Source organism: Dermacentor albipictus, chromosome 4 (genome assembly GCF_038994185.2).
Source record: "Dermacentor albipictus isolate Rhodes 1998 colony chromosome 4, USDA_Dalb.pri_finalv2, whole genome shotgun sequence".
NCBI classification, from domain to species: domain Eukaryota; kingdom Metazoa; phylum Arthropoda; class Arachnida; order Ixodida; family Ixodidae; genus Dermacentor; species Dermacentor albipictus.
In genome coordinates, this window is record NC_091824.1 from 24,632,937 (window position 1) to 24,649,994 (window position 17,058).

The 17,058-nt window shown below is 47.4% G+C and overlaps 1 protein-coding gene across 1 annotated transcript in view; it reads left to right on the forward strand.

The window, feature by feature from the left end:
• LOC135919227 (cysteine dioxygenase type 1) overlaps positions 1-17,058 on the forward strand; it is a 149,385-nt gene that overhangs the window by 99,867 nt on the left and 32,460 nt on the right. Inside the window, exon 2 of the mRNA XM_065452930.2 lies at positions 16,027-16,144. Coding sequence (XP_065309002.1) covers positions 16,027-16,144 — 118 coding nt within the window. The remainder of the gene's footprint in view (positions 1-16,026; positions 16,145-17,058) is intronic.

Here is a 17,058-nt window from a genome sequence, read left to right on the forward strand (position 1 = left end):
TCTAATACGAGAAACATGCTGCGCAGTTAAATGTTACAATTTCAGTCAACGAGAGCGTTTGCCACGAAATCAACGAAGCATCGCGAATACTGGGCCGACGTACGACATGTGAACGCGAAGCCAGTTCGCGCTCGATCACGTGGCTGCAGCGAGATTATCGCTCGAGTGCACCAGACGTACGTACACGCGCACTGCTCTTGTGGAGCAGACGAGATATGGCGGCTTGTTCTTCCACCTTGCTTTAGTGAGAGCCTCTTCTGTGGACCCCGTCTCTGAATTGCCGGCGAGAGGTGATGACGTCTGTGAAGACGATGCCAGAGCTGTTTTTTTTTTTTTTCGAACACTCTAGCCACTTTCGTTTGGGTCGACACGTTGGCGAACTTGGCCACTAGTCGACTCAAACTCACGGGTGGCTCTGAGTCTAGGTCTGACTGCGCCCGTGTGAGTCCGAGTCTCAGTGAGCCCGTCCGAGTCTGTGTATGCCGAAGTGAGTCTGAATGGACGTTAGTCTGAGCGAAACCACTTAACTTTTGAGTCTCAATCGGAGTGAGTCGAGGCGAAGGGAAATGTGCGCGTTTTTGTGTCAGTGAGTCCAGCTATCCTAAGAGAAAACAACTTTACTTGACGCAAAGCCCCGGCCTGGGTCCGCTGATTCAGTCAATTAAAACATACGCGAACTCATTTACAAAAGCTCAGGTTCACTGACGCGTTTGTCAGTGAATCTGAGTTTTTGTGAGTTCATGTATGCTTGAATGGACTGCAAATCTTTGTTATTGCGTATTTTTATTTTTGTTTTTAGTCCACGAGATTATGCGAGGCTGAGTTCACATGATTCCCGAGTGAATACGATTCTGCGTATTGTTAAGCAATAGCATTGTTAAGACCATTTCTTTCTTTACTTTTCACTTGTCATTACCATGTACTCAGTTTGGCAGTGTGAAATTCCGCTGTTTGGAGTGTATCATGCCAGTGGCTTTTTTTTTCTTTTTTTAGTTTTTAACAGATGTCATCAGGTTACATGGCATTCTGCCGTGTATCCTGTTTTCCGCCGTGTTTTATGGCAGAGTACTGACCTTGCCGTTGCAGCGTTCTTTACACAGCGTCAGCTGTTATGGGCTCATTTCAATGGCTCTCTCGGTTGGCGATGTTGTCCGCCGCCGCTGGTGTGCACTGTCCGTCGCAGCTATCGCCAGGCTCCCACCCACCATGGGCGATTGGCCAAAGTATGGTTGCATTGTCTTGAAGAAAATTCGCAGGCCGGTGCCATGCATAGATGAAATACATATACAGCATGCCTAATTAGATGAAGCAGGCTAGGTGACTGTTGCCACCGCCCAATTACAAAGGCAGTGCCAATAAATCCTCATAATTATAATCATTAGCACCGTTTCCTGCCAAGTGTCACGCGATGTGAGATGCGCGCCGTGTAGCGCACCTTCGCATTGCATTTGCATATTGTCACTCCAGGTCGCACGCCTTGTGGCAGTTGCATAAGTACAGGCTTGTTCGGGTTTCCTATCTTGTATGTGGCCCCTATACCCACTTTGGGGGATCGGCCAAGAAATGAATGGATTGTCTTGAGGAAGAAAAAGCAGATTAAGCAGACGTATGTAAATGCCAGAATGAAAGAGAACTGCGATGCAAAATTTGCATTGCAGTTGCGCTGTATTACACCAGGTGTCCCCACATGTGTCAGTTGCATGTAGCATGTAGCTGGACCTGGTGAACTCAAGCAGGCTAGGTGACTATCTGTCACCGCATCGTATCAAAGGGGACACCTAAAATCAGCATCATCATCATTAGCGTCATCATCGACGTCATCGTACCGGGCTACGAGTGATGGGAGGTGGCATGTGCGCCACGTGGCCTATATATCGTTATTTACACTTCGGTGCCCCTTATGGCGTGTCCTCGCAAGCTACGAACCGCTGCTGAAGAAGCTAATCGTAGGATGCGCGTGGCTATACAACCACGCACCGTCAGGCTCAGCAGACCGCGGTGCAGAAAGAATCACTAGCCCCGGCTTGCCATCGATGCCGCTTGGACAGTTCAGATCGGATTAGCGTCGTTTTCTCGCGAAAACGACGCTAATCCCCGTATTCAGAAATGCATCTCAACTTGAAGCCCATGCTCGACTTGATATAAATGACGCCTGGTGTGAACGCGCCGAAGACGCTCGTTGCGTTTCCTTTGGTTCGTTCATGACAGACGCCATTTAAATCAAGTCAAGCTCACGCTTGACTTGATTCATTTCTGAATACGGGGGTAAGAGACTTCGCCGCAAATGCCCTCTGCTGTTGATCATGGAGCTCCTATATGGAGCCGCTCCTCCAGCTTACGCTGTGACTGTGCTGGGTGTGCCGCGCAGGGCTCTGACTTTTTCATTTTGTGTGGTATACCTTTATTTGAATATTAGGTCTATCTTGTCTACCTCCCCCTCCCCCACCCCGGCACCCTATGTAATACCCTCTGACAGAGGCGCTTTAGGGTATAATGAAATAAATTGTGCGACCTTCAGTGAGCCTTAGTGAGCATGAATCGTGCAGGCATGACACTTAACTTTTTTTTCCTCCTCATTTCCTAGTCTATACGCTGAAATAAAAAAAAAGTGAAATGATGACGACGCGTGTGCAACAGAGCAATTTGGCTATTATTAGCGAGATTCACATCGGCGCCATTGCTGAAATTGCCTGTGTCATTTACGGTATGTGCGCGCCTGCCTAAACTGTCTTCATCTACGCGTTTCCGTCGCGAATGGCTGCGTTTACTTGTGTTCTCTTTTAGTGCTGCAGGCTGAGCAGAACGTATCGCTTTTTTTGCTTTTGCTTTCTTTTGTATTTTCCCCGAGCAGACATTCGCGCAGCCGATCGCAGGCGTCCGCAGTTCTTTCGCGTTGAGCTTGCTCGTCGCGATGCGAGCGCTAAATTCTGTTGCTAGGCTCTGTGAACGCGAAAAGCAAACGAGAGATGAAATTTCGGTCATCTGCAGCTGCGTTCTTCACGCAAGACAGCTGCGAGGAGCGACAGACGTAGTTGCGCCGGCTTGTTTTTCGCTCAGCTCGAAACAGCTGCTTAAGATTCGAGTTCCGTGTCTCTTGATCTTTGCAAGTTCTTCGGCGTGAATGACGCTCGAAGCCACCCATTAGCCCTTCTTTGCCTAATTTTTGTGCAGCGCCATCGAAAATTTGTAGCCCTAAAAAACGATGACGCGTAAAGACTCACTCAAACAACTATGATCAACGAAATCGAAGCTAGCAGGAAATAACAAAAAATAAAGGTCGGGGTGCCATTTGACTGACTGGCACGTCGTGAACAACGCTAAAATAATGTCTTTAAAAACAGTGCGTAAAAGTTCCATTCTGCTGGTATTCGCCGACGACACTGAGACATGAAAGGTACGTGTGTGTGTGTGTGGGGGGGTATATATATATATATATATATATATATATATATATATATATATATATAATAAAGAAACTGAGAAACGCCTATGGTCAGCGATTGAAATGGATATGGTAAGCTTAAGGCTGCTTTCTTGTAACTGCTGTTTCAGCGCTTTGAATCGTGACATTATAGTTCCGTGCTGCGCTGCGAACAACCATAACCTTCTGGTTCTATAGCACGCGCATATCTCTGCAGTTGGCGAAACTTTCGGGTAATTCTGTGCTTGTTTCTTTGCAGCTTCACCCTACAAAGTCACGTGAATGCCAACTTTCCGTATCGCGAACGACTGAAAAAATGACGGGCAATTTGCACTGCTATGCCTGGCAGTTCGTAATGGGGGCTGGTGGTGCTTCGCGATTACCTGCGAGGTCGGCTACTCTACATCAATCAATCAATGAGTCGATCAATTAATTAATCGAATCATTGTTGTACATTGTTAAGAACAACACGCGTACATTGTTTACCAGCAGCCCGACCAGCTAGTGTGTGGTCCAAAACAAGACTGTCACTGTATATAATCCAGATACCTGTAAAAGGTATGCATTTATAAGAATACAATACATATTGAATTAACAATCAAGAGACGATACATTCAGAAGCAAGAGATCAGTCAATGGTCTTGAAGAGATTATTTATGGCACGTGGTTACAGAGATTAATGCGCTTACTGGTAAGCTGGAGGTTTCTGTTAGCTTGTACTTCAGTGGGCACACTACTCTAGTTTAGTGCTCAAAAAACTTCAGCAGTCGGAAAAGTACGAGGGAAACGATCAGATGTGCCCTTTGAAAGATCGAATAAATCGACCCTATTTGAAAATCACACCCATAAAGAACTCGGTGTATAATTCCTCTTAAGTTATTGCGTTGCCTCTGCGCACTGTTTTGGCTATAGCACCGACGTAAACCCCAATCATCATCAGCAGCACCGACGTTTGACGCGTATCTTATCTTTACTTTGTTAGTTATCAATATTCTTGTTCTTCAACTATCGTACGCTTGCTGCCCGAAAACGACATACTGTCTGACAGCCATTGTTCTCTACATGTGATTCGCGCAACAGCAACATTGGGCACTTAACGTCTGCACGCTGCGGCAGCTGGCCCAGCGTGGTAGTGATATGGCACTGACCTAATGGTCACGAACGTCTCATACCGGTATCACACGTACAGTTCTGATCGCGATCGGGTTTTGCGCTGCATGGTCATTTGCGATCGCGATCCGGTGGGATCCGGACCTGGGCGATCGCAATCCGAGAATCGTGATCAGGCCTCTTGATCGCGATCGCAGGCTGACGTCTGCGCCTTCTAGCGCAGTATTATGAAAACGCTAAAAAAAATTTTAAAAAAGGAAGTGAAGACAGTTCAATAAGTCCAGCTTAATTATCATGTAATTGCTATCTTTCCAGTGTCTCGAAAAACGAACATCACAGGAAAACAGATTGGTGTAAACTTACCCGTTTAAACTTACCCACAAACATATACATAATCTTACCCGTTTTGGTATTGCTGCCCAATTGCCACTTCGATATAGCGACGGACGAGCTATAAAGCATCAGCGTTTATCTATTCACTGAAATTTGAGTGGTAAAAGGTTTACACCTGAACCCAAAGAGAAAGAGAACATGAATGTACAGAGATGGTCTTGAGTTCATGATACCTTGCTGGTGAAGCAGCGCACAGACACGGACACAGTGAAGAGAAACAGGAAAAGACGACACTCTCTTCGCTGTGTCCGTGTCTGTGCGCTGCTTCACCAGCAAGGTATCATGATCACACACCAACTAGCCCAACTTTCCACTTTACTGGTCTTGAGTTATAGCGCTGTACGGGTTTTTTTTTTTTTCTGCAGAAGGGGTCGACAAAATGTAGGCAAATCCTGTAGTGAACGTGGCTGGCGACGATGGCGGAGATTGTTATAGAATATTTTGAACAACAATTTGAATTCTGTAATGTCCAACGTATCACATATGCTACGGCGAGTTTGCTGCCTCAAAATGGTGATTGAAGCGAGGAAACCAAATGCGGAACCCATAGTTCCGTTTTCGACGTGTTGGAGTGAAGTTTCAGCTGTGGATATATTAACAAACCAGTTTCTGATTACGTATTTAATGCAATAATTAGGGAAGGAAAGTGCCGTGGAAGACGCTAGGAGATTAGGGTGAGGGGGGTGATGAAATTAGGAAATTTGCAGCCGGAAGTTGGAATCGGCTAACGCCAGACAAACGTAATTGGAGATAGTTAGCGAATAAACTTTATTTGCTTCATAGGTGGGTTTCTACAGAGCGCTTCTGGTGAGTAATTGGAGAACGCAGGGAGAGGCCTTCGTCCTGCATTTTTATAAAAATAGGCTGATGATGATGATGACAATCTTTTGTATTTTGATTATCTTTTGTATTTTGTTGAATGTCGTTGCTTTTTCATTCTTTGTGTAGCTCGCACGTGTATATAGGCACGGAAAAGAAAGTGTTCATGCCCGTCTGCTAGGCTCTCGGCTGAGAGCGGCAGTATTGTAAAATAAATAAATAAATAAATAAATAAATAAATAAGTAAAAATAAATTGTAAATGAAAAATATTGATTTTGCCTTTTCTTTCTAGTAACGGACTCTCCATGGCCAGAAATAACTGCCAACGGAACTGTGTTTTGGGATTACTGAGTTAACGCGAAGCTTTCCTGGCCACCCCTTCTCATATTTTTTATTATTATTTTTTTTTGGGGGGGGGGGGAGGGGCTTCCTGCTGTCTCGCCGAGCATGCAACTATTTGACTCGCTGCATAGGTGCCACTCGATATATGTCCGAACAGGCAGCAACTTGGGCCATCCCCCAGAATGGGTAGAATGCGTCAGTGGGTAGGTTCCCCATTAGAACTGCAGAAAGGATGCAAGAAGTGGGCAATAGGAAATTGCAGTTGACTATACTGAGAACCCAACATGCAGCCAACAGAAGCAGCCGAGCGTGGAGATAGAAGTGAACAAAATAGGACGAGAGGCCGCAATGAGCGAGGAGCTTCGATCTACATAGGAGTGGGGGAAAAGTGCGGACATTTCAGTAAACATGAAAGGAAGCTTCTTCTGTCGCCGATGCACGCATATGCGTGGAATCCTCCGGTGTTTTTACTTGATATTTACAAAAGTGTGACCCCGGACAGATGAGTATTTACTTTATATAGTTATTTATATTGATACTGTCGATGGTTATGGAGGCTCGTGACAGGATCGTAACAAAAATTAAATAGATCTATACGAAACAGGGCCCACAAGTCCCGTTTTGTATTGATCTATGTTGCTTCACGTTCTGTATTCTGTAACCATCCACCACTTTATTTATATTCACTGCTAATACGCAGTGCCGAGTGGCTGATGCCTGCGATATTGTCATCGTCGAAGTTTTTCAGCTAGTGATGAAAAGCTTAAAATAATGCAAAATACGTTTCCACGAAATACGCCCCGAGGTGTGGTTGGTTGCTGTACTTGTGAAAAAGGAACCTATTCCTGTGCACTTCTGCTTTGTGTCACCTTTGTCGATTATGTTACTTTCTTTATAGACAGTCTTCCTTGGCGAGTTACCGCCACCTTTATGTATCGGGTGTGACTTGTTAATCTGTTTCTGGCCTCTTTCGTGGGCCGATCCCGAGACTGCGCATTCTAAAGATTTGACAGAGCTGGTTATGATGACTATGACGACGATGACGATTGTGATGATGATGATGGTGACGGTCAGCACGATAATTGATCATCGTAGCGATAATGATGATTACGACAAAGACGATGATAATGAGAATAACGATCAGTCGTCACTGTAGCGCGGCTCTCACAAAAAATGTTACAGTTCGTGTACCCCATTCTCCCCCCTAACTCGCCCAGGACGACATTGCCTTCCATCGGCTTCAACTGCAGGTTGAATCCTCTTCCAGCTTTCTTTTCAAGTTCGATCCACTTTATTTCGGTATAGCAGAGCAGACGCTTTGCACGTTAACATAATACCTCGTCCGAAGGTCCGTTTTGTCCCGACCGCCAAAGTGCCCTCAATATGCGTGGCTTCGTGAAACTGAATCCTTAAGCGTGCCAGAAATTTGGAGCAGGCGACGGCGGATTACTGGAGGGTGCTTGCGCGGAACGTAAGCGATCCCGCAACAAAGTTTGGCGCCGACGAGCAGAGAGAGAGAGGGAGCAGTGTTTGTTGCCACCACAAGGTCAGCGTTCGCGGAACACTTGTGTTTCCCGCGTTGTCCAAGGTTTCCGTACGGGCGCGATAGCATTTCGGCAGGCACGGCGCCGTTGTGAGTGCTATTAGAGACTCTTATGGCAGGCGCAAGCGGTTCGTGTGCCCATGGAACAGCGTAGGTGGCGCTGCGCGTGCTCAGAACACGCAACCGCGGTGCGGGCTCACTTGCAGGTTGGGCCGAAAGCATCCGTTAGTTTTGGGTTTGCTACGTATCGTTATCGTGATCATCAAGTCCATTGTAGGACGATGGCCTCTCTCAGCGATATTCAATAACCGCATTTACTCTTGTATGGTTAGCGACTTTTTTCTTCTTCTAAATTTTGACCGGGGCGCTGTCAACGCTGCCGTCATCATCTGAGCTCAGTGATGGGCAGTATCGTACCGAAATTACATTTATCTTAGATATAATCTTAGATACTCTTTGGGTATCTTGTATCGGCATCATGATACGTCTGGCAAGACGTGTATCAATATCTGTATTTCCGATACATGTAAGAATGTATCGTGTATGTTGAGGTAGAGGATACTGGGGGGGCTATCGCAACATCACCGTGCGAAACTGTAAATGCTGGCTGAACTCCTCTTTTAAGGCTGAGATTGCTGCCACTAAGCCACCCGAATAAAACTAAAGGCAGGCACATTCTTTTAACTTTCCGCTAGAGCCCTCCAGCGAGGGCAGGCGATGTGGTCTGCGCGTCCCTATTGGTGGAGCAGAGTCACGTGGTGGCTCTCGCGCCGTCTCGACAAAAACAAGCGTGTGAACATCTGCGCGCAGCTGGCCTTATGTTTTCCTGATTGTTTTGTCTTTAGTTGCGTCGGTGCCATGACACTTGCTCGCAGCCACAGTATACTGTGTTGCAGGCGCCAATGCGTGTGCCATCCTTCGTGCAAGTGCTGATGCCGCCATAGCGTATACGCGGTGACAGCGCAAGAGCTTTCGTGTTAAGCAGCTAAAGCAACCGCAAAAGAAAAATTGTTTCGGAATGTAAATATTATACTTTGAGCAAGAAAAACAAATTCTAAGATACTAACAGACATTTCATTTAAATGAAACAAGGTTGGTCGGATTTAAGAAATTCCCATGCAAACGTTTTTGCGCCTGCGTGTTTTCTGCTACATTATATGGATCTATAATGCGAAATTTCATAATGTACCTAAGTATGTTAAGATACAAATGGAAAGTATCGCATCAGATATAATAATTGCGGTAGCATATTCGATCTGTATCCGAAATATTTGTTGCCTGAGTATCTTGTATCATATATGCGGAAAACGCATTCCAGAGGTTGCTAACAAGACCATGGCCGAACAAGGGGTGTCTGGAGACATGGCTTCCGAGAGCATGCGAAAGACGGTGCGCGTCGCCTGATTTCGGGGGCCATGCTGTGGGCAGCGTTCCCACAACGGGGCCTGTATTCGTCAGGGCGTTGCTCCAACCAACGTTCGGCCCCAAACAACGTTCTTGTCCGATCAGTGTTCACCACATTTAAGTGGCCTTCTTCCCGTGTTCGTCTATCTTGCTCGGTATTCCAGAGGTGTACCACATACAGGGAGTGTAAAGTTTCACGTCAACGCTTGCTGCTTACTTCCGGCGTGCACAGAGAATTGCACCACAGCGCTGCAGCGGGGAGGCGATGATAGGACTGGCCAGTGGCGATGTCGAGACCTGACGTCAGGTGGAGAGAATGACGTGAGCAGCGAGCAAGGCGGAACAAAAGAAATGATGTCGCATATTTGCAAACACGACCTTCAGCTGTTGCACGCTCAAGCGGTAATCGCGCCAAGGGGAGTGCTCTATCCTTCAGTAGACAAGGCGAGGAAGCACCGTATGCTGCGATCGCGTGCGGACTATCGGTCCGCGGAAGTGTAGTTCTAGATAAGTCTGCCACCGGGCAGAATTTCCTATCGCCCTTCGCTCTATGCTCACTATCCACTTAAGTTTGCCAACTCGCCAAAGAAGAAGCTTTACTGTTTCGCTTCCACACAAATTTTGTTCGCTGATTATAGTGAACTTAATCGGCTCGACATTTTTGCTAAGAAAATCGGAGCTTCGGGGAGGGGAGAGTCCGTGTTTACTGGGAGTGACGTCCCAAAAGTGATAGAACACAGACTGTCTCGGCGTGGAGCCCGTGCTCTGGCAAGAGGACTCGTCTTCAGGACAAGCCGTGTAGTCGAAACACTAGCGCCAGTTTGAGACATGCCTTGTCCTACCACTGCTGCTTACTTCAAGTCTCCATCTGTCTGTGCATCTATGTGTTTTGCATTTAATGGAAGTTTTATAAATAAACATGTATGGCATTGCAACTTGGAGGACAAGAAAAGCTTTAGAGGAATCTACGAAACGCGCAACTAAGCACTGGAAAAGAATTGGCAGTGTTGGTCGAAGGTCAAAACCGAGTCTGCGAATATTTAGGATAAAAGGCATGCGTTGTCCGTCGAATGTTTCATTACTTTTGTTTCAGCACTACAAAGAAAAAAAAAGTATGTGGAAATATTCAGTCACGAGCATCGTTTGAGCAACTTGGGCACTTGAATGGTATACCATCTACCTTCCATATACGGCATAGATGCAGCATACACATAATCAATATATATGGAACACCACTGGGACGACAAAACTTCGCCTGGAGTGTGTATATAATTGGTATCGCAATAAAATTACAGGCGTAACTTTCAGAGACAGGAAGGCATCAGTATGGATTAGAGAGAAAGCGCGGTAGTAAGCAAACGCCATCGTAAGGAAATGTCGGTCGAGAGCGGCAGAGGTGGCGCGACGAAATTGGGTAATATGCAGCATGAGATGGAGTCAGCTGACTCAAGGCGGGTTACTGTATTTACCCGTGTATAGAGCCTCCCGCTTTCAAGGCCGAAAATTGGAAGAAAGAAAAGTTTCACCAGAGACGGAATTTTGAACACAGTGCATGAAATACCTGACGGCACTAGGGACTATCTCTGGGAGTGCAGCGATGAGGTGTAAGCTCAGACAGCGGCTGGGCGAATATACTTTGCAGTTGTACCATACTCTTCGCTTCCTTTCTTTTGCTCGCACTCCAGTGTTTCCGGAACATTTTAAGGACCCTCTGCGAGTGAATTTACGTATTTCCTGTTCATTCTTGGCGGTAAATTGAACTTGCGGAAAAAAAACGCGGCAGGAACTTAACGCTTCGGGCGAAGCTGACGCGATGGATATGAATGAGAGATTGTCAGTTTGGGCAGGCATGTCAGAAAACCTGGAAGGCATGCGCACGGAAGAATCGATGCTGGATATAGAAGGGGAGATTGTTAGTGTTTGAAGCAACGTGTCAGAAAACCTGGAATGCATGTACACGTAGAAGTATTGTGCGCTTAATTCAACTTGTGCGGAGCTGGCCTTTGATTTCAAAACGAGCCTTTTTGCTAGAAAGAAAAATGGTGCGTGCAGATATCCAGCATGTCATTCAGCTGTTTGGGCACAATCAAAGCCACCGACTTCACGTTCTACAGCTTTCACCTTGCGGCAGTAGCTGACGGGTGCATGATTAATTGGACCAAACCTAAAATTCTCGTATGTAGGAATGACGATATTGGAAGAAATTCGTGTTCTGCCATTAAGATATGCTAAGCAACGTTAAGATAGGCCCGGAAAGCGAGAGAGAGAGAGAGAGGCAGAGAGGGAAAGAGAGATGTCACGTTCGTATTGAGTCTTAAAATGGTACTCGCCGTTGCGTAATTGCATTTGTGCATATCCAACGGTTAAATAAAAAAAAACTCACAACGACAATTTCTGGGTTATTGCACACGGAGAATACTCGTGTAATGTAGTTTACCCAATATCTGGCAATAACGCGTTTTCGCTCGTTGCCGACAAGCTAAACGATGAGTACGATAAAAAAAAAAACAAGAAAACAATCGGCCACCGCCAGCTTTCAAGAGATGAAAATGAGCAGCTATAGATATCAAGACTGCAGAGAATGCCAGCATGTTTGTCGCCTTTCCGTTGCACTCGTGACGTGCGCTGCTTACGCTGCAGGCTAATCTCCTCCGCCTGCGGCCCTTTCAAGCGGGGGGAAAGGACATCGCGGGCTTCCATCAAGTGTGCGCGGCATTGTAAAGAAGAGATCGCTTATGATATCGCGGTATACACCTGTACCCGATAGACACCGCTCGTCTCGACTGCTGAAGTAGCGCGTGATAAACTGGGGATTGCAGGCAATGGAGCGAATTCTAAGCGAATCCCTGCTATAGCCAAATTCAAATAAAGTCGATCGAACCACAACTTAGTTGCGTTGTTAGATGCAAAGTGGATAATGCATGAGTCCACGTGAAGTAATACCTATGATCAGCGCAATACTAGTGCCGAAGTTGTCCCAGGTGCCGCGCATGCGCCGTCGCACCTGGGACATCGAAACGGCGCTGACGGCGCGCACGCGCTTCCACTGTCGCTATAATCGCTATCGCAACGATACACCTTGCGCGCAAAGCTTGAAATAGTGTGCAGCTGGCGGCAGTTTTTAATTCTAGCCTGCCACTAACGCGCGAGCCCCCCTGCTGGTGCGACGGAGCCTGTATGAAGCACGCTGTTGAGGGCAGCGGCCTCAGCAGCAAAATGGTACCGGCAGGCCGCGTAGCTCGGGTGTGCACAGTGACTAGGACGGACACATTCGTGAAGCGGAGAGAAGGGCCTCGTGTACGTGATCAAACTATGTGGCACGCTTTAATTTCAAACCGAAGAGGTGATCCCTGCTTATAGCGCGCTGCACGTGCGCATCATCGCGCGCTTGCGAGGAAGGTCGAACAATTAGTCAATGCGTTTCGACGTGCCAACACCGCACTGTGAGGTGAGCTAACAACTGGCAAGCCGTAGGGGCTTCGCATTAATATTGAGCGACGACGGCTGAGTTTTACGTGCAGTCAAATATTAGTGCACGGCCATATTGGCATTTTGCTGCCTGCCGTTGAACTTTTGTCGCAGCGGCCCAGTATTGAAACCGCCGCCTCGTTGCCTGAAAAGTAAACCGCGTGTATACACTGAGCCACCGCGGAGTTGAGCCAAACATGCAGGCGGACCCGCCGCTGTGGCTTAGCAGCGGCTGTGTTGTTGCGCTGTTTATATAAGGACGAGGTCGCGGGATCAAATCGCCGGCCGTTGCGGACGCATTTCGATGGGCGCCGAAATCCAAGAACGCCCGTGACCCGTGCGCCTGCGGCAGATTTAAACGTCTTCGTGCGGTCAAAATTAATCCGGAATCCCCAACTACAGCGTGCCTCATAATCAAGTCGTTGTTTTAACACGCAAAGCCCCAGAATTCATTCAGCGTGCCAGCGAGGCGATAAACAGAAGAGCGGCGTTTTCTAACACGCCCCCTTTCATACCTCGTTCCGGCTGGCCATTCTGCTCCGTAAGCTTTTGTTTGTGTAATGGACACACTATAGGTTTGTCCGCGTATACCAAGCATGTCGGTTACCACCAGTGACGTATCCAGAATTCTTTTTTTCTTTTTCGCGGAGGGGAAGGGGGGGGGTTGTACGTACTTGACGAGGAGCGAGGGGGCGAGAACGACTGGGCAAGCCGCATAACACAAATATCAAGGGGGGGGGGGGGCACGTGCCCGGTGTGGCGCCCCTTGGCTACGCCACTGGGTTCCCACCATTCCCGCCTCCTTGGGCCGCGCCTGTCGACTGCGCGGAAAACCACGCTGGCCACGCCAGCGCCGTTAGAACGGCCGTCCTTCGAGGCCTTGAGCGTGAATCAAGGTGGCGCGCGTCAACGGAACATCTGTCTTCTTTCGCGGAAGCCACCGATAGCTGACAGCAACGGAGCGAGCGTCACGGGATAGGAATAAATCGAGCAGCGGCATTCAATTCGCGCCGTTACAACAGCCGTTCTGGCTCGCGCCCTCCGTGCCAGGCCCGCAGATTTCAGTCACGCGTCGTGCAGATTGAGCTGTTTGTCCATGGAGCGGGCGGCCATCCCTTCTAAGCGCCCGCATGTGCGCGACGGAAAGCCGCAGCGCCAGCTGCGAAAGCGGGTAGGGTGCCTCTATGTTCTTCTCGCCCGCCGCTTCGTACACAGTGGAGACAACCGCGGCGTCTACCACGGCGTTGGGCACACGAATGGGGGACGCCGTAGCGGCGTGTTGCCGGCGTTCGAATATATATCCGACATTCGTGTGCCCAACGCCGTACCACACGCCGCGGTTGTCTCCACCGTGTACGGAGTGGCGGGCGAGTAGGGCACCGAGGCACTCTAATAGCGGACGTTACAAAGCGCGACCTTCCATACAGGTCTCGCCAACGAATGTATAATTCAACGGAGTTGAGACCCCCTACAAAATGTCCTGCTGTTAACGCGAAATGTTAACCTGAAGGTGTCCGCACGCTTGCTAATTGTATGGACACTTTCGCGGTTCGCACAACAGCGGCCCTGGAAGGCTTTCGCGGCCATTGCCTATACTCAAATATCCCGGTAAGTTTAGCTGGAACAAATGCAGCAAGCCGCCAGTACTGCACAGCTGGAAACACAGCTGGAAAAAAACACAATTTTCCCACGAATCATTTGCAGCAAATCACAATTTGAGAAACTACCTTTGGCGTAGAATATGGGCAACATTTATTTTTTTTCGACAACGTTAAGAGAACTTATGTACGTCGGAAGCAGGGCAAATGACACTTGTTCCTCAGCAAAATCAACTGGCGCGTGCGAAAGCGTCTGTACACCCACATGCATGCGGCTTCGTGCAACCGTAGGTTCTCGTGCTTCTTGTACTTTAGCACTTGATATACATGACAAAACGGAAGGGGAAAGAGGTTATGTTAGTGCTGAGCTGCGAAAGGATGCATAAGAAGACCGTGGAGCGTGCTAGCACGTATGCAATTAAGTGTGCACGATAGTGTCCTTGGAGCATATACTGGGACAGCGGCATGAACACGACGACGGTTTTCGGCATCCCCTTTTAAACAGGGCGGCGATAAGTAATCACCTAGCCCATAGTTTCATACAATTACTAGAGGGAATTGTGGCGCTAATGTATACATGCACAATGTAGCAATGATGGGTAGTACATGGATTTGCCTACGCTTCATCCTTCCGACTTTAAATGGCTTTGCGATATTGCAAAGCGGCCATTTCTAAGAAGGTACTGCGTTATAAATAATTACAAGAGCACTCCCAAATGAGTGCACGTAAAAAAAAAAAAAAACCTGTTATCATAATGCAGCTGCCCACAATTGCATCATGCTGCGGCGTTGACTTCACTGTTGCGAGGGCAAGATAACTCGCTATGTCATGGTCTTCATTCTTAAACTCCTCGCTCGCTTGCATTGAGATTTCACATGAACTTCGAACTTCGCCGTGAGCGCCGAGTGTTGTATAATGTCATGTTTGGGATTGAATAATTACTTTCTTCGGTCCAAAATAAATTATGAGTGCACGTAGTTTGCGGCGACGTGCAAGCGTCGAACCGCCTGTGCGAGATTTTGGACTCGCGGCCGCAAAGATACAATAGAAAGTTTGGCTAGTTACAATGGATGCGTACTTGAAATTAGCGCGGAAAACGACGGCGACGACGGCTTTATGTCCTAACGTCGTAACAAATTTATTGTGCAGTAACTAATGCGCAGTTGTGTGGTCTTCTAGACCCACGAAGTGCAATGAGAATTCAGGCATGTTAGCATTGTTTGCACCTTCCCCCGGCAACACATGTTCTATTACGCAGTATTTTCTATTGTATAACTTGTTGTTAGATATTGAACCCTTATTGTTCAGGCATTGTGTTCTATATTACTTGCCTTTCCTGCTTGGAAATTTCATGCCTGCAGTGTTCAGTAAATAAAGATGCGGATATTCAAATCGCTTACTTATTATCCTGCCCAGGCGCGCGTATAAAATGCGCAAGCGTAGCAGCACTTTTGGTCTATGATGAAATGGTGGTTAACACACCCGCAGCCGCTCGATCAAAACGCACAAGGTGTGTAGTTTTATCGAGAGGCCGTGACACAGCGTACGCAAAGCAAGCAAGAAGCGCCAGATTGGGCCCGTCGTGTTCTTTCAGGTTTTGTAAACCGCTGTATGTAATCGTTTATTTAGGCCCGAGCATAGAATAAACTACTTATTCAGTACTGCGTAAGTATATTCGATGCCGAATGCTTGCTGATTCCATTCGATCTCGCTGCAAGCTTGCACAGCCTCCCCGGTCCGCCCATTTTATTTGTGCAGCGCTAACAGTGAATGCTGTAATTTTTTTCGGTTTGACCCGATTTGTCAAAAATAAATTCTTCGCGCTCTTTCTTGGTCGGTTTTTCTTTTTTGTATTGATGGAAAACGCTGAGACGTCACAATGCCTGCGCGACAGTCTCTCGATATAACTGCGGTGTGTGTGCGCAGGTACACGCGAAACCTGGTCGACGAGGGCAACGGCAAGTTCAACCTGATGATCCTTTGCTGGTCCGAAGGACAAGGCAGCAGCATCCACGACCACGCCGACTCGCACTGCTTCATGAAGGTGAGCGTGTATACCGCCTTAACATGCCTTCGGCGACGGCTGCATCGCTGGGTGCACGCCAAGGGCCGGCAAAGTAATAGCGGCGATTATATCACGATATCGACGTTCTTAAAGCAGCAGACGTGCCGTTTTTTGCCAAGAGCAGGTATGTTTTTGTGCGCCAATAGAAAACAGTGTAAATTAAAGGCGGCGGCGTCATTTTAAAATTCTCGCTACACATTTCTTTGACGTCGCAGATGGTTGTGGTAAAGTAGGAGCGATCTAAGCTACTTGTTGCTTTTATTTCTTCTTTTCTTTTTTCTTTTTAACTGTGAAGCATTCGTGTTCGAGTCAACCCACTGCAGCTTTTGCCGTGTATCTGGTATGTGGCCTCTTTCGCGAAGCAACCAGTAAAAAGAAATTGCAAGTGCAGTTTGGATAGTCATCGTGGATGGCTTCTGCCCGAATTAAATTAAAAGCTTTGTTCCCCAAAAGAAATTACGTAGAACTGTATAATCATCCATAACATCGGTGCGCCTCTTGAGAAGCTAGTTTGCATCAAAGCCCCGGCGCCCCTGCCCCAGATTTCAGGTCGCACTTTTAATAGTGCGGTGGTTTAAACAGCCAACAAGCAATGACAAAGAGGACAGCATATGGGAAATTTCCGTACTTAATTGAATTAAATAAATAGCTAAATTGAAATGAAACTGGATGAAGAAAGAACTTGCATTAGGTGGGATTCAAACCGACGTCTTCACATTATGCGTGCGGTAGTCTTAATATATGAGCTACCACGGCGCCGTTTTCCCATCAAACAAATTGAACAAATGAACGAATTGGAAAGTAGCTTTAAGGAACCGTCAATAAGCGAGATGATATCCATCTCCATCCCTCTGGTTGCAGCAGAGAACACCCTGTAGGATATCTGCGAAAAA